This window comes from Aedes albopictus, chromosome 3 (assembly GCF_035046485.1).
Source record: "Aedes albopictus strain Foshan chromosome 3, AalbF5, whole genome shotgun sequence".
Lineage (NCBI taxonomy): Eukaryota > Metazoa > Arthropoda > Insecta > Diptera > Culicidae > Aedes > Aedes albopictus.
The window spans coordinates 445,666,169-445,687,139 of NC_085138.1; the positions used below are offsets into that span (position 1 = coordinate 445,666,169).

General features: G+C 39.2%; 1 protein-coding gene and 2 long non-coding RNA genes across 4 annotated transcripts; 2 read left to right on the forward strand and 1 right to left on the reverse strand.

Moving 5' to 3' along the window:
- Positions 1 to 2,128: 2,128 nt before the first annotated feature.
- Positions 2,129 to 3,467, forward strand: LOC115268080 (uncharacterized). The gene is made up of 3 exons (XR_003898135.2): positions 2,129 to 2,311; positions 2,372 to 2,408; positions 2,472 to 3,467. It is a non-coding gene; the product is annotated as an uncharacterized LOC115268080 (long non-coding RNA).
- A 1,490-nt stretch (positions 3,468 to 4,957) lies between these two features.
- LOC134289920 (uncharacterized) lies at positions 4,958 to 10,591 on the reverse strand. Its single transcript, XR_009998756.1, has 3 exons — positions 5,895 to 10,591; positions 5,586 to 5,774; positions 4,958 to 5,522 (listed from the first exon to the last, which is right to left on the reverse strand). It is a non-coding gene; the product is annotated as an uncharacterized LOC134289920 (long non-coding RNA).
- A 6,427-nt stretch (positions 10,592 to 17,018) lies between these two features.
- On the forward strand, positions 17,019 to 18,952 carry LOC109407591 (zinc finger protein 391). 2 transcript variants are annotated; one of them, XM_062856703.1, is made up of 5 exons: positions 17,019 to 17,364; positions 17,433 to 17,881; positions 17,953 to 18,165; positions 18,228 to 18,378; positions 18,461 to 18,952. In XM_062856703.1, exons 1-5 carry the CDS (start codon positions 17,185 to 17,187, stop codon positions 18,620 to 18,622), a joined length of 1,155 nt encoding a protein of 384 aa, XP_062712687.1. In that variant the 5' UTR covers positions 17,019 to 17,184; the 3' UTR covers positions 18,623 to 18,952. The 2 variants fall into 2 exon arrangements, with proteins under 2 accessions (XP_062712687.1, XP_029731940.2); XM_029876080.2 differs by having other exon boundaries at positions 17,023 to 17,364; positions 18,228 to 18,404.
- Positions 18,953 to 20,971: the final 2,019 nt, after the last annotated feature.

The window sequence follows — 20,971 nt, forward strand, 5'->3', positions numbered from 1 at the left end:
GTTGCGGTGCGGTAGCGTTGCGTTCTCGTGTGCATCCTCCCATTTGATTGTGTGGGATGCGTGGACGCGCCGCCCGTGTGCATCGGCTCATAACAACCCGTATAGTATATTGTAAAAATCTTATTTACAATTTACTGTATGGTGTCTACATTACATTTCATTGTTTTTGTATTTTTATTTTTACAGTGCTGTCTATTGTAAAAATATGGTTTTAAAGAGTACATACTGTTACAATACAACGTTCGGTTTTACTACTGTTTTTTTATTCGGGGTAGGGCTTTCGTTTAAAGAATCTTCGAATTATTCTTCATCTTCATCTTCATCTTCATCTTCATTGAAATGATGCGATCCTCGTCTGCCATTTGTGGTGGGTTCCGTGCTTGCTTCTTGACAGTTGGAGTGGACATGAATTGAACTCCTGTCATCAGCCTAGTTGATGAGTACCAAACTACTACACTGAAATAATTCTAAGAGCCTATTTTATCAGACACTGCACATACTTTGTACCTGTTGTCTGACACGTTCGCATCAAATGAATCGTTATACGTATCATATCATAAACAGTTCCGATTGAAAAGCCTTCTAATAAAACTCAATGACACTTGCGCATATCAGAGTTATATGCACATAACACAACTGATACATTAGCTGTGCATATAACTTTGGCCGCGTTGAAAAGCAACATTGGCAGATAAAGTGGAATGCGTTTTGCAGAATTTCACATTTCCTCTAACTGAGCTTCGTGGTCGTGCGGCTAGCGGCGTCGGTCATTTAGGCGTTGTGAGTTCGATTCCCACTCCAGCCTAAGGAGACTTTTTTTTCAAAATGTGAAGGATATTATTGGAGTTGCATATACATTGGCGCATCCAGCCCACATGATAGAAGCAAAATGCAAGGCATATAACAGTATAATGACGATCTGAGAGTCATACCACATGCGTCGCATATAACTCTCACTTCCCATTTCCAACCCAAGTTTAGATTCATATGATATTCCAATAGTGCAGTAATATAGGACTGACATATAACCAGTGGCGTCTCGTCCATAGGTCCACTGCGTTCACTACACAGTTGATAAAAACTAAAATAAATCAGTATAATGTCAACATTTTGCTACAAACGATATAACTACTCATTCGATCCTTTTGATGTAAGTGAACAAACCACTATGAAATACTAGTGCGTATCCAATAGGAATCAAGTAAATTTTCCAACTTAATCTCACTATGCCACCACCCTGCCGCTGCCAGAGTTCTCCACGCCGAAGCATGCGTAACATCCATGTGACAGCATCGCCAAAAATCTCTCGCCTCAGTTCACTTCCAGAAGTACACGGGAGCGCTGTATATGCATGCAAGAACTGTGTTTACTTGTGTTCGACTGTTCTGTGCTGCTTTGGCAATGTATTAGTAAAATTGTTGTGCACTTCTTCCAATGGACGTGGGCCTCATCGGTGGCGGAGGAAATGAATGATTTACACCAAGCTTGCGCTCGCGGGGAAGCTGCTAAGCAGGGATGCCAGATGTGAAGACATGTCTTCAATTTGAAGACATTTGAAGTTCTGTGAAGACATTTATTTTTGTGAAGACATATAGAAGACATTTCAAATTTTGTGAAGACTTTTGAAAGCAGAAAAAAACTATTTATGTTGTTAATCTGAACCAATAATGCTTGAAACAATTTCAGATGAAATGCGTTCCATTTTTTGTAGATAAAATTTTAAACGTTTAAAACTTTTCCTAACTTTTCGGTAATAGGGTCCTAAAATGAAAAATATTTTCGCGCTTTTGGTGCATAACACGAAAGAGCTTGGTTTTCTGATCTCAATGGTATTTTTTCCGAACTTGAACAATAACAGAATAGTTCAAGAGCAAATTTTCAATCTGACCTAAGTGACATTTTGATATTATCGAGAAAATCGAATTCAAAGTTGTGGGTTTTATTTTTGATTCCTATTTAACGATCTCACCGAAACCAATATGTTCAATACACATAAATGATTCCAATCATCATCAATTATTGTTTCCTTTATTAAAATCTAGATAAAATATAGCAGAACATTATTTTTTTACAGAAAAATATGTTTACGACATTTGGTGTCCGAAAACACAATTAGGACATTTTGTTAAGTCATTCTGAAACTTGTCGGTTTCTTACGTCACGTGCGTTACGTCGCGTTACGCAAATTTATGTTGCTTTCGTCGGTCTAGTTACGTCATGTAGCCAGCTGTCATGTTGGTTAAGCCAGGTAAATACGTCGATCGGAATGTTGATTTGGCACTTAGGTCAAATCATTCATCCGACAAAAAAGGTATTTTTTAGGTGTTGTAGAATAATTTCATTTATTATTTACTTGTTTTTTCCATTCCAGCAATGATTTACCGGCCATAAAATCAGCTCTAGTCAAGGTGAGTTTGCAACTAAAGGAAAAAAAAAATGTTTTTTTTTAAATATAGTTTGTGTTTTATTAGGATCGCTCAAATTCACCAGAAACCGGATGACCGGAAAGCTCGACTCCCTTTCAAAACGATGTAGGAGATGTAGCTGGAAAAAGCTGAACAATATGTGTAATCGCCTCACAGCAGGGAGCAGTAAGTGGTACTTCCAAGCCCCGTCGTACATTCGCAGGATCATGAAGCTAAAGATGGACGAGGATCGCAGAAGGATCCCGCAAGTCCAGAGTGTCGACTTAGGAAGGAGAAGGAAAACGAGCAGAGGACCACTGCTTTCGCCATGGAAACCAGCTCGTAAATATCCGGCGACTATTCTGAATCTTTCGGCTGGCCACCGCCGATTTCCCAATTAAGAAACCAGTGTGCAATGCAATCGAAGTGGATTGTGAGATTGTTGCACTAGTTAGTAGTAGCATTAGCATTAGCATTAGCATTAGCATTAAGCGAGTCGCACAAATTCGTAGGTGGTACAGTCCTAGACCGCTGTTATGAGGGTTGCCTCCTTCCCGTCCGAACCAAAGCACAAAGATTTGGGACTAATCTCTGACTCTTAGACAAGACTGACGCAATCCTCCAATGGTCGAGCACTGTCCTGGCCACGTCCTTGCGACTGCTGAGGGATGGGGAAGGATGGTTAGTTTTGGACACCTATGAAAAATGTAGACAACTCTACGATCTCTCAGGCCTAGGTGTCACGGGACTTTGGGTGTTGTTAGTGGAAGGGTAAACTCCAAAGAATACGCTTGGTCAACGTTCAGGCACACCACGGTAAGTCTTCTTCGAATCAGTTGTCTGCCCGATTCATCATGGCTTCCTCGTCGTCTTGATGGCATTTGGTTGAATTACTAGATTCTTCGGTTGATAATCTGAAATATAAAATAATATTAACAACGTACGTCAAATAAGCTACATATTAGTGATACGCTCGCCACAGTTACATATTTTTACAATATTATTTATATCATGCGATAAATTTTCCTCAAACCTGCTGAAATAAAATGTTGATTAGCAGTACATTTAAACAAAATTAACTACAAAACACAAAAAAGCATCAAACTTTGATCTTGGAATATTTATAAATACGGTAAATATCAAGATCAAAATTTGATTTGGTAGATCTTACACCGCAACGCACCATTCTAAGGTGATCTACCCACGTTACGGGTTATTGTTGCACTAGTTAGTAGTAGTGTCAAAAATACCTAATGAATTGTAAGAGATATTTTAGAGATACATACATACATTTATTTGCACAACATTATAATTAGGATAGCTCTTAATCAAGTACGCCATCCTCGGTCACACCCAATGTTCGCCAAACCAAGCTCCAATCGGTCCACCCATTGTGATCTCTGCACTTCACGCCTTCTTGTGCCAGCCGGATCAATTTCGAACACCAACTTAGCAGGGTTGTTTACCGGCATTCTTGCTACATGCCCTGCCCACCGTATCCTTCCGACCTTGATAACCTTCTGGATGCTGGGTTCGCCGTAGAGTGCAGCGAGCTCGTGGTTTATTTTCCGCTGCACACCACCGAAGATCATCCTTAACACGCGTGGCTCGAATATTCCGGGTGCTTGCCGATCCTCGATCATGGTCTATATCTTGTATCCATAGAGAAATACTCTGCCGTGAATCGCATATCAGTCCCATCTTTGCTGGATTTCCTATGCAAATGGGACAGATATGCGATTCACGGCAGTACTGGTCTTATAAGCGTTTTGAGCATAGTATATTTGGTGCGGGGCGATTTTTTTATCGCAGTTTTTTTCTACAGCCCATTCTTTATTCCTGTTTGAGTATATCACTGCGACCAATTTTTAGATCTATTCTTACATTACCCATATCCTTAGTGTAGTGCATGACGCATTACTCCATTGCCATTAAGAGGCAAAAAAGTACCGATTTTGATACAGTTTTTGTTTAGTTATCTTAGAAACTTCTGGCATCGATTTGAATAGCGAACGCCAGACTTGATTCTTTCTTATGGAAAACAAAAACTGCACCGTCTTCAACCAGAGGTTGCACATATTGAACGATCACTAACATGAGACAACTGACAACACAGAAAACATTCATTGGTCCAGGGGAGAATTTTTCGTTGGACGAAAGGTTTCCCCGACTAAAGCGGGAATCGAATCCACACTCTTAGGCTTTCGAAACGGCTAGACTACTGACGCCGCTAACCTCACAGTCACGAAGCCCACAAAAGAACATGGTACTCCATTTGCGACTCAAAGGTATCTTGGCCGTAATCATAGCGTTGCTGATTAATAAAAATATATCTGCAAAAATTAGTCACTGACAAACTCATAGCATTGAACAATATAAAATCAGATATCATAACAAAAAATAAAAATTCAAACTTTATCACTTCCTCATTGATACATTAAATGATTAATTTAAAAGCTGATGAGATGAATTATATATAATTACCCTGGTGGTATCCTAGGTATATTTCGGATAGCTAAGTGTCCAGCGAACCCCCTTTCATAGATGCATACTGTGGTAAATATTTCCTTTATTGATAATTATTTAAAAAAAAACAGACATTTTATCTCAAGTTTGACTGACGCAGTTGAGCTTCTGGAAGGCAATGGAATCGGTTTATTTTTTCAGTGTTTTCAGAACAAACAATAACTTCATGAACTTCACCAATGTGTGCTGGAAATCGATCAGGATGAACGAGATCCCCGACATCGTATCCATATGTCCAGAAATTGAGATATTCCAAGATAATACAGAGTTCGTGGTCACTGTATGGTTCTGATACTGTTCGTGAGCACCCATACTGAATATAGTTCTCGATGTTTTTGCACGTCTCTGATGGCATTAGCGTCCTGGTCGTTGGGTTTGAGTTTTTTTTTAATAAGGAGGATTTTCACCTGCACCTCCCGGTTCTTCTCTCACATTCCCTTAATAATAACGCCAGCGATTGATACCGTGTTTCTTCCTGCACAGCTGTGATCGGTTCGCTACCAGAAAGATTTCTATGGGATTTCACTTCGTCGGACAAGCAACGGGCCATCTCTGGCGACACAAGGCTTTTAGTGCCAGACCCACCTCGAACTGGATGAAATGAGGAATGGAGTTTATTAGTTAAACTAACGATAATTTGAACAAGTTACTTACTTCACCAAAAAGTTTGTGGTCAGCAACATCGCCCCTGTGAATCGAGGACTGGTGGTCGGTTCGAGGCACTCAAGCTTACCAAAGTGTTCCGGGTACAGAGGCTTGGCGATGTTTAGATATCGGTACACCGAGTAGATATATTTGCATATTCGGTACACCATCATCCGGATCTGCCATCGAACGGTCTCCCTGAGAAGATTTCAAATTTATTAGTACAATGCCAGGATGATTTATGGCGATCTCGATGGCGACAATCCCAAAGTAGCGGTGGGAGAATTATTTATGTTTTTAAGGAAATATCTGACTTACTTTCTGGTGCGATTCATCAAGCGAGTCCTGGAAAATATCGAACGAGTCTCTTATAGAAGGTAACCCGCTGGGGATTGTACAGGTGATTTAATTAAGGTCAGTTTTAGTTTTGACGTAAACAATTATGATTTATGTTGACAACATTTTGGTTGTTAGGTCTTTTTGACGGCACTGTTACGTCGCTTGAGAGTTATGCGCGTTACATAAGTCATTGTACCGACAAAGCGACACATACGAAAAGTGCTCAGTATGTTACTTGAGTCAATTTGATTTTTGAAATTTCTAAGGTTTTTGACTACTTTTAACTTTTGTCCTTGCATAACAGTGTTAAGCAGTCCGTTAGGTATCATTATATGCAAAAATCTCATTTTTGTTTATTTTGTTACTTAGGTCGGATTGAAAATTTGCTCTTGAGTTAATAAACTCGAAAATAAAATAATGATGAGCAAGTCTTGTTTGACATTCGAGGTCAACCTTGACGTAACGAAAATGAAACGGCGGGTTGCAAAAGACACCACATTGGCTCACTTTTGACAACAAATGTTCCTGTTTGACATACACGGTAAACAAAATTTACCCAAAATTGAGTGCTAAACAAGGAGTGTTGCAAAAATTATTAAAATTTTTGAAAATATATTTTATGGCCTTTACCTAATAGGAATACTTAAAAAATGAGTAAACATGTCGTTTTAATCAATGCTTGATCGAATTATGCAGAAATTGAGATAGGCCTTTAGGAGCCTATTGGCAGAACTTTTGAAGCAGTTTTTAGTTAAAATACGAATCAAATTAGACGACCACCATGTCATGGAAATTTTAGGAAGTATGCTTATCTTTTGATTTATTTTTTCATCCGCAATTGTTTACACAATATAAAATTTGCATCAACAAAATTCCTCTGGGAATTGAACTGGGTATTCTTCAATATTTCAAAAATCTCCAAAAACAGAGGTTGCTTCTAGAATATTACCAAGGTATCGGATATTATCGGAAATTCTCCCCAGAACTTCGTTTGAATTTTAAACAGTGCTTCATCCAGAATTTTCCGCAGACTTATCCGAAGATTTGTTCAAGCCTGTTAAGATTTCTCCAGTAGTCCCTCGAGAATCTCTCTTAAAGTTCCACGGGAATTTCTACAGGATTTCATCAGGAATACCTCAGGAATTCTTGGAGGTGTTCTTCGGATATTCCACCTGGGGTACCTCAGGAATTCTTTCAGTTTCCTGGAAATTCCTCCAGGAGTTTGCCGATTTTTTTTTTCTGGAGGGCTTCGGAAATTCTCCCAGAAGTTCCTCGGGAATTCATCCTGGAGTTCTTCGGGAATTGGTGTTCCTCGAGAATTCCTTTAGGAGTTCCTCGGGAATTCCTCAGTAAATCCTTTAAGAGTTCCTCAGAAATTCTCCCAGAAGTTTCTCAGGAATTCCACCAAGAGTTGCTCGAGAATTCATCTAGGAGTTCCTCGGAAATTCCTCCAGGAGTTCCAAGCGAATTACTCCGGGAGTTCCTCGGTATTTTCTCCAGAAGTTCCTCAAAAATTCTTCTGGGAGTTCCTCAAGAAATCCTACCTGAATTCCTCGAAAATGTCTCCAGCAGCTCGTCGGGAATCCTTTCAGGAGCTCCCAGAAAATTTCTTCATGTATTCCTCGAGAATTTCTCCTAGAGTTTTTTTTATTCCTCCAGGAGTTACTCGGGAATTCCTTCAGAAATTCCTTCAAGGAGTTCTTTGAGAATTCCTCTGGAGCGCCTCGGGAATTCCTTTCCTCCAAGAGTTCCTTGGAAATTCTTCCAGAAGTTCCTCAGAAATTTCACCGGAATAACTCAGAAACTCTACTAGGAGTTTCTCGAGAATTCATCTAAGAACTCCTCGGGTATTCATTCTGGAGTTCCAAGAGAATTTCTTCAGGAGTTCCTCGGAAATTAATCCAGCAGGTTTTCGAGAATTCCTTTAGGGGTTCCTTGAGAATCCTTTTAGGAGTTCCTTGGGAATTCCACCAGGAGTTCCTTGAAAATTCTTCTAGAAGCTCCTCGGGAAATTCTACATGAGTTCCTCCGAATTTTCTTCAGAAGTTCCTTGCAAATTCCTCCAGGAGTTTGCCAACAACTTTTTCAGGAGTTCTTCAGAAATTCCTTGAGAATTCTTCTATGAAATCCTCTTAAATTCCCATAGGAGTTGCTAGAAAATTTATTGGAAAATTGCTTCATGTACTCCTCGGAATTCTTCTAGGAGTTCCTCGGAGATTCCTCCTGGAGTTCATCGGATTTTTTTTTTTGGGATTTCTCTAGAAGTTACACGGGATCTCCCAAAAAAATCTCCTTTGAGAATTATCAAGAAACTCCTGGAGGAATTCCCGAAACACCTAGAGACATACCCGAGAATCTCTTGAAGAATTTCCGAGGAACTCGAGGAGAAATTCCCGAGGAACTCTGAAAGAATTATGGTGTAACTTCTAGAAGAATCCCCAAAAAACTAGGAACTAGGAACTCCTCCAGAAGTTCATCGAGAATCCCTCTATCATTTTCTCGGGAATTCTTCCAGAAGATTCTCGGGAAATATTTCAGTAGTTTATCAGAAATTCATCTGGATCTTACCTAATCGTCGGGAATTCCCAGAAAACTCTTACAGTAGGTTTTCTGGGGACCAAGAGGAATTCCCGAAGAACTGCCGCAAAAGAACCTCGAGAAACTATGAAAAAACTGCTCGTTGAATTCGTGGAGGGATTCCCGAGAAACATGTAACTCCTCGGGAAATTACCGAGGAATCCCAAGAGGATTTCCCAAGGAACTCCTGGGTTTTCCCGAGAAACTTTTTAAGGAATTCCTGAAGGAATTTTCTGGAGGAACTCCCGAGGAACTCATGCAAGAATTCCCGAAGAACTCCTGGAAGGAATGTACCGAGGATCTCCTGTAGAAATACCGGAGAATCTCTTGAAGGAATTCCTGAGGATCCGTGAATGAATTCTAAAGAAACTCCTAGAGCAGGGCTGCTCAACGTACGGCCCGCGGGCCGCATCCGGCCCGCGAGGACATTTCATGCGGCCCGCGGCACGAATGAAGAAAAGTTATGACTTTTGGCCGGTGGAGCAATTATTTTGAATGTTTCTCTTTTTCCAATGAATTATATTTTCAAAACAAGTTTGACATATATTTTTAGGTAAATTTTCAAAGATTTTCAATCAGTTATATTGAGTTCTGTAAGAATTTCGGCCAAGGGAGGCCTCAAATTTTCACAATGAACTTTGAAATGTTTGCAAAATTTTCAGAATTCTGGCTGACATTGCACATTGCAATTTAAAAACAAACATGTCAGCGTAACCTCAAAGTAATTCTACTCATTTTCAGAAATTCGGTTCAAAACTTCAGTTTATTGTGCGCAATGGCTTAATTTTCTCCAACAGCGGAAGGAAAAAAAATCTTAAAATTCATAGAAGATTCAATAACAATTCTTGTGTATTTTTGAGATTTTATTTATGTGGCTATAATCTCAAAATTCCGGCAAGTTCTGGGACAACACAAAAAATACGAATCTTCGTTTATGAAGACAACTTTTTACAATATCTTCACCAACTCCAAAATTATTCCAGAATTTGAACGAATTTGGATTTATAGGAATTAGCCATAGCCTTGGCAAGAAATGCTAAGAAAAGTTTCAAGAAAACGTATGGATTATAAAATTTCAATTCTGGCCCGTCAACAGGTGTGGAGTGTAAAATATGGCCCGCGATCGTTAAAGGTTGGGCAGGCCTGTCTTAGAGGAATTGTTGAGGATCTTTTGGACAAATTCTCGTAGATTCCCTTAAGGATTTCCATGGATCTCCTGAGGGATTTTTCTGAGAAACACCTGGGGGATTTTTCGATGATCATCTGAAGGAATTCTCGTGGAACTCCTGGAAGAATTTACGAGAATCTTCTGGAGTAACTCCCGAGGTTCTTCTGCAGGAATTCCCGAAACTCCTAGAAGAATTTCCGAGAAACTGCTGACGATCTCCTAGAGGAATTCCCGATGAAGTCCTAGAGGAATTCCCGAGAAACTCCTGTAGGAATTTCCGGGGAATTCCTGAAAGAATTCCCGAGGCATTCCTGGAGGAATTTCCGGGGAACTTCTGGAAAAAAATGCCGGGGAACCCCTGATGAACCCCTAGATAAGTTCCCGAAGAACTTGTGGAGGAATTTCCTAAGAGCTCCTTGTGGAATTCCCGAAGATCACCTGGAGGAATTAACGAGGAAGTCCTGGAGGAATTGCCGTGGAACTCCTGTACTCCGAGGAACTCCTGGAGGAACTTGTAGAGAAATTCCTGGAAGAATTCTTGGGAAACTCAACTCCTGAAGAAATTCTCGGGACTCTTATGAAAGAATTTCAGAGGAACTCTTGTAGGAGTTTTTTCTGATGTACGGTTTCATTTTCTAGCAACATTCAAAGGAAAATGGAGCGCGATATCGTAGACAATCTACTCCAGCAATTCGTTTGCCAGGAGGTCGATTGAGGAAAAGCTTGTACCGCATCTCGAATCGTCTAAGTTACAGAGTTACAGAGTGACCCATAATTGTGCAATTGGTGTTTCACTTCTTCAGTGTCAGTTATCCACTTCTGAATGGATTCTTCGAAGTTCAAAAGTTATTCCGAAAAATTCCTTAACAATTGGTGGGCAATGTCTACTCTCGCTTCCCAAATTCCGATTAGGCGCCATCCACAAATTACGTAACGCTCTAGGGGGAGGGGGGGAGTATGGCCTAGCGTTACGGTCCATACAAAAATTTTAGGGTTTTCATACAAAAAAGCGTTACGGAGGGGGGAGGGGGGGTCTGGAAATGTCGATTTTAGCGTTACGTAATAAATGGATGCTGCCTTAAGAGAAGGAGTTTTTCCATCTCAAAAGAATAAGAACCTATCTTCAGTTACAATGAGCGAGCAAAGACTAAAGAGGCTTAAACTGATGGCGGTAGAAAACCCTCTGTTTAATCAATTGAAACAACAAGGCAGTTTTCTCGACGAAATCGTCGATGGATTCGCTTGTCTAGCGGAGTTCAGGTTCCTGCTGTTTTCCATTCATACTACAGTCCCATGTGAAAACTTTTCAAGTGCACAGTCAGCTTTACGGGTCACGAGACGCCCCTGCAGATAACGAAGATCGGGAGAGTTGGCTCAGTGTACAATTTTCCAACACCCAAATCAAACAACAGTTTCAAACTGCCACGCTCATTGAAATCTACTCAAAAGTGAGTAGAATTCGACTCACTTTGGTAGAAAGTGGAACAGCTCAAAAGAGAGTAATCAGGCTCTACTCTCTTTAGAGTATTTAATTTGCGAATTTGTCTAAAAGTGAGTAGAGAGTGAGTAACTTTAAAACTGCGATTTGTAAAAGTGAGTAGATTTCCAATAATTTTAATTTGGTAGGTTTTATTCGTAAAGTTAATAAAAAAAATACAAAATAATGAAAGAACATGTTTATTTATATATTTAGAAGTAATTTTACAATTAATGATTTGTTACACTAATTCCAAATCTGCAAAGACATATGCCATTGTGATGATCTAGGATGAAGGGGATGGTATGGAGTGGTTCTCGGTTTTCGGGCTGGTCGGCCTCATGCTGGCTACGGTGAAGGTTCCGGAACTAAAATCATTTGCATATTTATTAGTTTTTGTTGAAAGGCACAATTTTAAACAACTTACTTAATGTGGGAGGAATTCCACCGGACGGAAGCACACTTGAGACGATAGCGAAAAAAGGGAAACCAGCCGAAAGAAAAACTACAACACACGCGAGGTACTTTGCAACGAGTTCACTTTATTGCGTCCGCTCTGATCGAGTACAAAATCGGTTATGAAAAAAGCACAAGGGAAAACGGAAATGCTCTGACGCGTCGTTTGACGTTTTGTTAACCCATATCCGCCCAGCGTCCTATTTATAGGACAGATGCCCCGAACGCCCAGCGTCCTATAAATAGGACAGTCATTTGGATGTGAATATCTTCAAAATTATGCAAAATTTTAAAATACTTTCTTCAGAAAAGATGTTCTCCACACCCATACCTTGCTCATAGTGGACAATATAGTATGTGACTGGTTCACTAGGTGGCGTAAACGATGCTGCAAAGAATGCACATTGTCACGATCTGTGAGCATCATTTCCAATACGAAAAAAAAGTTATTTCCCTGAAATGTTGACAATGGTTAATAAGTTACAGTTCATTTCTTCGGCAGAATTGTTAATCACACATTCCTTAGGATGTGGAGGTGGTAGCAAGGATATTTAAATTCAAGATGGCGGCTTAGGTTCCAAGATGGCGGTCAAAAATCCACAATATATGCTTTTTAACGACAATGCTGCTTCGGATCCTATGCAATATGGGTATCTATCGATCGGGCTTGATGAGTAGAAGTAAAAAATCGATATTTTACGCCATTTTGAAATCCAAGATGGCGGACCATATCCAAGATGGCGGACCATATCCAAGATGGCGGCCACGGAATGGTAGTTTGATCTATAATACTATGCAATATGGGTATCTATCGATCGGGCATGATGAGTAGAAGTCAAAAAACGATATTTGACTCTGTTTAGAAATCCAAGATGGCGACGAATATCCAAGATGGCACATAATAAGAGTGGGTATCTATCGATCGGGCTTCATGAGTAGATCTCAAAAATGAATATCCGACGCCATTTCGAAACCCAAGATGGTGGACCATACCCAAGTTAGTGGCCACGGAATGGTAGTTTGAGCTATAATACCATTCAATATGCGTATCTAAAGGGTAGATGGTAGGGTAGCGAGTTGGATAAAAGGTGGAGCAGACGGTCAGGTAGAGGGTTTGGGTGAATGATAGAGTAGAGGGAGTGGAGTAGAAGGTTAGGGTAGACGGTAGGGAGAAGGGTAGAATAGAGAAGAACTGAGGTTCTATTTTTAGATACCTTCAGGAATTCTTTCCAGGATTTCTTCAGGCATTCCTTTCGAGAATCTTCTCAGGTTTATTCCCGAGATTCCTTCAGATATTGCTTCTGAGATTGCTGTATGGATTGCTCCGGAGTTCTCTTCAGGGATTTTTGCTGGCGTTGTTCTGGAAAATCCTGAAAGGATTCTGTTAGTTATTCTTTTCTGCATTCTTTCAGGGATTTGTGCTGGAATGCCTTCCATGATTCCTGCTGTTATTCCTTAAAGGATCCCTCCCGAAAAAAAAATGAAAAAATATATGTTTCTTCCGATATTGTTTTCAGGCAACCCTAGATCATAGAGACATCTTCTATGGTTCTTGCAAGAATGTCTGCTGAGCTTCTGGTCGGTATTCCTGTCATAATCTCTCAAAGGAATACATCAGGTATTCTTTACGGGATTCCTTCAGAAATAACTTCAGGGATTTCTGCCAGAATTGCTTTAGAAAATCCTGAAAGGATTCTTTCAGAAATTTTACCCAGAATTCTTTCACAGATTTCTTCTGGAATTACTTCACAGATTCATTTTGGTATACTTTCAAAGTGTTCTGTCGAAACATATTCAGAGAATCCTAATGGAATTCTTTCTATGAGCCGGGATCCTCGCTCGGGATTTATACAGCAATTCCTCCCGAGATTTCTGAGTATATCTGGTTGGAAAACATGGAATGATGATGAACCTGGGCGTGTTAGTGGAATACCTGTAAATACGAGACACCGAAGACGACCATATAGTTGAGGTCGAAATACGTATTTGTCAAAGGAGACAAATTAAATGGAACATTACTTAGCACGATTTTCTTTTTTAAATATAAAAAAAAAATCTGAAAAGTTTACGTATGGTGAGTACGTAAAGAGAGTTTGTGGGGTACTGAAGGAAAAACTCAATTACTTCATTAGAAATAATTATCTGTGTAAAATCTAACTTCTAAAGTATTTTAACGTTTGCTTATGCCACACATACTGCCCATGCAGTCGACATAACAACCATTGGCGATGTCAGCATTCACAAGCTAATATCTATCACATATGCATAATTGTGACCAATTTTATTCAACAAAGCACAAGATCTAATCACTAGGTAGATGTCAACGTGAAAAAATATCTTAAACCTTCCATTATTCATTATAAAAATTTCAAATGTGTGTTGAAAACTACAGTGGCGGTTTTGTCAACTGTGCGATTATGTGCAGCATAGTGAGCTCTCTTTATTTGATTTGTTAAAAAAAATGAGAAATGTTGAACACTGCAGTCGAAACTACATGAAATTGCAAGAACCATGCATTGCATACTTTTGGGCGTTTATCGGGTTATATTTCTGTCCAAATTTATAAGTCCTTTTTTATTCTTTTGGAGTGGTTATCATCTCTCTCACATGTTTAGAGCTGCATTTTATCTATACGGATCAGAATATAACGATAGCGTAGAAGTTGTGCTGAAGTGGAACTCAAGAAAATTATCAGATGTTGAGGACCTACAATGATGAATTTTTCTGGAACTACACCATAGACTTTCATTTTTTTCATCAAATCATGCTTATTTTATTGGAACTTGACCTTTGATAACAAATTTATTTGAAGATTTAAATTGTGAGACACCTTGGGCGTTAACGGGTTAAGGTGCGCCAAAGCAAAGTCAGCAACACATAAGGTGTAGCAACAAATATAATTATACACGGAAGGTGCTCATTGTACTTTTCTATACTTAATTGTTGTTGCCATGATTATCACTTAAGTCTAGTACGCACCTGTTAAGAAAAGCACTCCGGAAAAAATCCCCCTAATTACCAGAGGAATTTTGACATCTGATTAGTATGGGAAGAAATGTCACTTTTCCTTGAGGAATAATTGAACGGAATACTTTTCCGCAAGGAAAAGTGACAGCTCCATTTGATTTGCCCGGCAGGCGTTACGAGCGTTACACAATTTTCATTTCTTTCCAGCTGCGGACCGCTCAAGAAATTTTAACAGCGAAATCATTTCTTGACCGTTCCTTGGCCTATCTTTTTCCACAGTACTTATCAGGTGCGTACTACCCTTTAGCAGGAAAAAATAAGTGGCATCTTGTCCGTCAACTTGGATCCGTCGTTCGACATCCCCCAGGTAACCACTAAGCACTGTCGTAAGCGGTCTAAAGGTCATTCAACAGCTTCTTCGTGTCATTAGGCTCTGTATGTGATTTTCAAATGCTCACAGGCATTATAAATTGTAAGCACTAAAATAAGCCATATATTAGTTTATTACGCTACACTGTAGTGCTTGCAAATCCAGAGCCTGTGAGCCGAATGAGAAGCCTGACAGTGCTGTTAAAAGGCTTGGCGAACATGACGTTTATATCAATCAGAGATGATTTGAAGCAAAACAAAACTGAACCGTCGGAGAACAATGAAATATCATTGGAACTTTTGTGCGATAGATTGGGTGTTGGATGATTATCGTCATCTCGCCACTATACTAAACATCAAATTAATGTACAGCTGCTTCCTCGATCATCTATTACGAATGCATCAGATATTTACCTGTGCAGCTGTAATCGGTTTACCCGAGCTTTTACCTACAAATGAATACCAAAAGTAGTCGACGAGTCGCATTTTGATTCCTCCTGTTATGAAACCTTGTCAACCTTCCAAACTTCCCTAGCTGCATATCCCGCAGAACCACCATCCATAAAACTATTTCCCCGATCATTTCATACATTTCGTATGTGGTCACTTTGTGCCCGATTCCACATCCGACCAGCGGATCATTCTAAACATTTCGATTCGGAACATCAATGCTGTCCCAACTTGTTGCCTCCTTTTCCTCAAATACGGTGCTGAGCTAACCGATCTCATGCTGCATCAATGGAGCAGATGGAAAACGTGCTGAAATAAACTTGAAAAAAGCAAGCCCGAAGATTATCAGTTCGAATCTGGATCAGCTGGCCGAAAAAATCGAAGAAAAAATAGACTTCGATGGAAAGGCCGGAGCAAAACATAAAGAAGACAAATAACTTTTTTTTTCTTTTTCCTTAACCCACTTTTGACAGCTCTTTCACCAGAGACTCGGTACGCATATTGAAGCTGGCCGTATATCAGCCGAATATTTCGCCAAAAGTGGCTTTTTAGCAGATCTATTATAGGATGTAGTTCTGAAAAGCTCTGTTGGCATTGTTCTTCATATGAATATAGAACCAGCTTGGTGCCAATTTTTACGGCTTAGTGGTTATTCAAGGTTAACAACCTTGAATATTTAATATTATGTTTCAAAACAATATCAAATTTAAAGAAAACTACTTACCTTGTAATGCAGGAATAGTTATCGCTTAAAAGAATGATAAATTCATAAAAAAAAAGTTATCCGCAAATTTCATTTTTATGGCTAGTTTCCACTTCGTACGTACTGTGCAAAAAGATAGGACAAGTAATGGTCAAGTAATGATTCCGCTTCAAAATTACTTGAGCGGTTCGCAGATGGCAAGTAAGGATAAAAGTGTAACACTCATAACGCCTCCCGTGCAAATCAAATGGAGCTGTCACTTTTCCTTGCGGAAAAATTGTCCGCGCTATTATTCCGTAAGGAAAAGTAACGTTTCTCCCCATACTGGATCAGTTGTCAAAATTACTTGCGGAAAAAGAGGGAATTTTACTTGAGCGCTCTACTTGGCAACACGAAACTTAGCTTTACGGCAAACTGCTGACCGTTACCGAAGATGAATTTGAATGATGCTACTCAAAAGTGAGTTCATCCCCAAACTACACACTTAGATTCAGAAATTGATCTCGGTAAACGGTTTACCGAGAATTCAACAGCTGATATCTCGGTAAATTATTTACTGATTCTCGGTAAAATTTTTACCGAGATTTCGGTAAACCATTACCGAGTCTCGGTGAACTTTACCGAGATCTCGGTAAAAAGTTGGTTTACCGAGATCTCGGCAAAGTTTTAACGACATCTCGGTAAAACTTTTACCGAGATTCAGTGAAAACTGTTACCGGATTCTCGGCTGTTGGATTCTCGGCAATCCGTTTGCTGAGGTCGGTGATTTAATTTAAGTGTGTAATGCAATTGAGTAGAAATCTACTCTCTTTGGAAAAATAATGTCACTCAGTTTTTGACATTTTCGATGAAATACTAAAGTGAGTAGAATCCTACTCACTTTTGAGTAGATTTCAACGAGCGTGTGTATAGCACTTCTCCATCAGGACACTGTCACCGGTCCAGTAGTTATATCCGCCAGACTGTATATATAGTGACTGTATGTAAACAGTGGTGCATGTAAACAAATTTTGATCCTTGAGTGAACCTGCGATTTGATCCATCTTAAAGATTAATCGATTATTGTTATAAGTTTTATTATACGATAGTAAGCTGAATAACGATGTCAGTGATCATTAAAGACGAACCTGAATGTGAGATCCGAGAAACCTCTAGCTATCATACAGAGGATATCGAAAGTTTGTTTCAAACATGTAGACTTTGCTTGAGCGAAGAATCGGTCGAGAGCGTTTACAACGAAGAGGGTTTGCAACAATGGATAACGGATTATCTTTCGATAAAGGTTCAAAACCAAACTTGAATCATCAGCTTGTGAACGTTATCATTACCTTGATATTGTTGTGTTTTCAGATATTCTCAGGAGATCGTATGAGCCAATCTGTTTGTTCCATCTGCCGAATACAGTTGATGGAATTTCATCAGTTCCGAGAACGCTGCCATGAAGTACAAAGCGCACTGAACTCCAAAATTCGGGCTGAAAAGGAATCAGAGGCTCGACTACTGCTAGAATCGATTCAAAATGTGATGGCTGATGAAGTGGTGGACATCGAAGAAATTAAAATTGGAACTGATGGCAATATAGATCTAACAGCAGCATTACCAGACGCCAAAGAGCATACAAACACAACTCAAGCTACAGAAGTTAAGAAAGAAGACGGTACCAAAAATCACCAGTCACTCGAGTGTAAAATATGCTACAAAATATTTCGATTTAGGAATAATTTGAACATCCACATGAGATCTGTACACGGTCCAAGAAGATTTAAATGCGTTCCCTGTGGGGCAACATTTTCTCGTCCGTAAGTAGATATACATGAAATGTCAGCCGAATTTGTAATCCACATTATAATTCTATTCATAACTATTTCAGACAGCATTTGGAGTTGCATTTGCAAACGAAAAAACATGTCAAGAAAATGCAGGACATTGAAGCTCCCAAGGAATCTGTCTCAAACAATGAGTTCCAGTGTGACAAATGCCATAAATCGTTTTCAAGAAAAGAACAACTGCATATCCATAGCTGTACAATTGACAAACTAAGGAAATTTCCTTGCCCCACGTGTCGAAAGTTATTTGTATCCAAGTAAGCAATTATATAAATTTATCCAGAATGTTACAAAAAAAACGGATTGCTTTTTCTTGCAGGCATGCTGTGTATAAGCACATTGCAGCAGATCACTTGAGTGGGGAGGATAGGCCATTTGAATGTGATATGTGTCAAACGACATTCAAGACAAAAAAACACTTGGTGGAACATGAGAGAAACGTACACGGCCCAAAAATGTATCAATGCGATGTTTGTGAATTCAGTTCCAGTAAAAAGTATGAAAAGTAGCTGTTCATTTTTCATTTTCATAGCAGATTTTTTTTATTTACAGCTACAACATGACTCGACATATGAAAAGTCACGATCGCATCAAACGAACACCATAACATTTGGCATGTTGGGTGATGTTAATCAAATATTGACTCTCCTCCAAAGGACATATGTGATAAGAGAGATGGCTACACGACTTCAGAGAGCGGTTTCGATGGAATAAGTTGAGTATTCCGCGAATACATCATGGTGTCGTGTCGTGAATATCCTTTCCGCCTGGAAGCCAAATGTACGCGAATGAAGACAGTCTTTCTTCGATCCGAATCTGATTTTTAAATCTCCTCCACCAGCACAGAGCGCGACACGGACACGTCCGTTCGTCTCCAAATCCGCCAAAAGAAGACCGATCAAGGCAAAGCCGAGCAAGCCTGAGGCAGTGAGGCTTCGCCTGCTTTGTCGATTTATTATTCAGCACATCTGTCAATCCAATTGTTATGTAGGCTATCAGTGCTAGTAAATGCACTGGAATAAACCAGCAATTCCAAATCATCCATTTGTCATTTGTTTTTTTTACGCATATTTTTATAATTACTCTACTATTAGGTTCTACATACTACACATGGTACAACAAACATTTGTTTAATTATATATCACACACCCTGCATATTTGGAAGAAAATATAAAGGTTTCATGGACCATTTAAAGAAACGCTTCTGGCACGGCAAAACTGGGTATAGCGATCCTTCAGTATCTATCTGAAGGGATAATATATTAGTAATTGATTGATTATGAAACGTTACTCAGTATGTCATATATAGCTGATGTTACGAGTGTAGACCTGAAGTTCTGAACTCAAAGATTGTTTGGCTGACCTGGAACATTCCCATAGTATATCTAAATGACATTTGACATTTCAAGAGCTTCAATGCGATTATTTATGGTGAAAACACAAATTTTTTTTGTAGATTTGAAGGACTTCTTTATTGAACAGTTTAGATGAACTTGAATGTCCCAAAGGTTTATAATAAAAAAGTAGACTCCGGATTGGTCCAGGAACCACGGATACATATGCAACGTTACTCAGTATAGCAGATATGGCTGTCATTACGAGTGTAGACCTGAGATCCTGAACTCCAAGGTAGTTTGGCTGACCTGGAATATCCCTGTAGTGTCTCTAAATGACATTTGAGATTTCAAGAGCTTCACGGACCCCAGCATATTATGCAATGCTATTATTTATGGCGAAAACACATAAAGTTATTCTTGTAGATTTGAAGGACTTCATTATAGAACAGTTTGAATGACACTGAATGTCCTAAAGGTTTTTAATAAGCTAGTAGACTTTAAATTGCTTCAATAACTGCGGTTGATTATGTAACACTAACGTTATTCAGTATAACAGATATGAGTTTTGTTATGAGTGTAGACCTGAAGTTCTGAACTCCAAGGGTAGTTTAGCTGACCTGGAAAATCTCTATAGTATCTATAAATTACATTGTAGATGTCAAGAGCTTCACGGATCCTAGTAGGTTATGCAATGCTGTTGTTTGTGGCGAAAATACATAAAATTATTCTTGTAGGTTTGAACGACTTCACTATAGGACAGTGTGGAACACCTAGAACGTCCCAGAGTATAAAACACCTTTTGATATCCTTGACAAACGCTAAATCAGTACAAACGTAACCCACATCCAAGTTCATCTTTTAGTACAACTGGTATGTCAATTATTTCATTTTTCCAAATTTCCTGGTGCTCAGGATGTTCTGCGTTATCTATGAAGTCCCAAATACAAATATTCCAATTTTTCCCTAATACAAGACTCAATTTGCAACAACTTTGCCAACAACAGTATTCTGTTTTATCGAATAGGAGAATTTATACAGCCGTTTCTATGTTGGGGTCATATATGACCCCTCCGGCTCCAAAGGGTTAATGTATTTCTGCATGTATTTCTTCAAAAAATTGTTCAGGGATTTCTCCAAATATTCCTTTCAGAATTCCGCTAGAGACTGCTCCAATAACTCCATTTTCTGAAGTATTTCTGCAGGAAAGTCTTCAAGAAAATTTTACTAGAGATTATTCGAAAATTTATCCGAGAATTGCCTAAAAAATGTACAAAAAATCCTTCAGGAGTCCATTGTCCAGAAAATGCTGCAGACGTGGATTTCTTAAGATTTTTCATCTGTATATATTGCTGGATGAAATGCTTGCAGGAATTCGCTAAGAATGCTCTCCTGAGATTCCCAAAGCAATTCTTTATGGGATTGCTTCCGGGATCCCTCATGGGATTTCTTTAGAAATTCCTCCAGGGATTCACTCGAGAATTCCTTCTGTTAATCTTTCAGGAGCAACTTCAAAGATTATTTTAAAAATGACTCCACGAACTCTTCTTGGATGCCTTCAGGAATTCCTCCTGGTATTCTTTCTAAAACTGTTCCAGGAATTAATCCAAAACTTTCTCTAGGTACTATTTAGAGATTTCCTTAGAAATTCCTCTTAAGATTGCTTCTGAGATTCCTTCTAGAACTGCTATAGGGATATATCCAAGAGTTCCTCTATGTACTCCTTTTA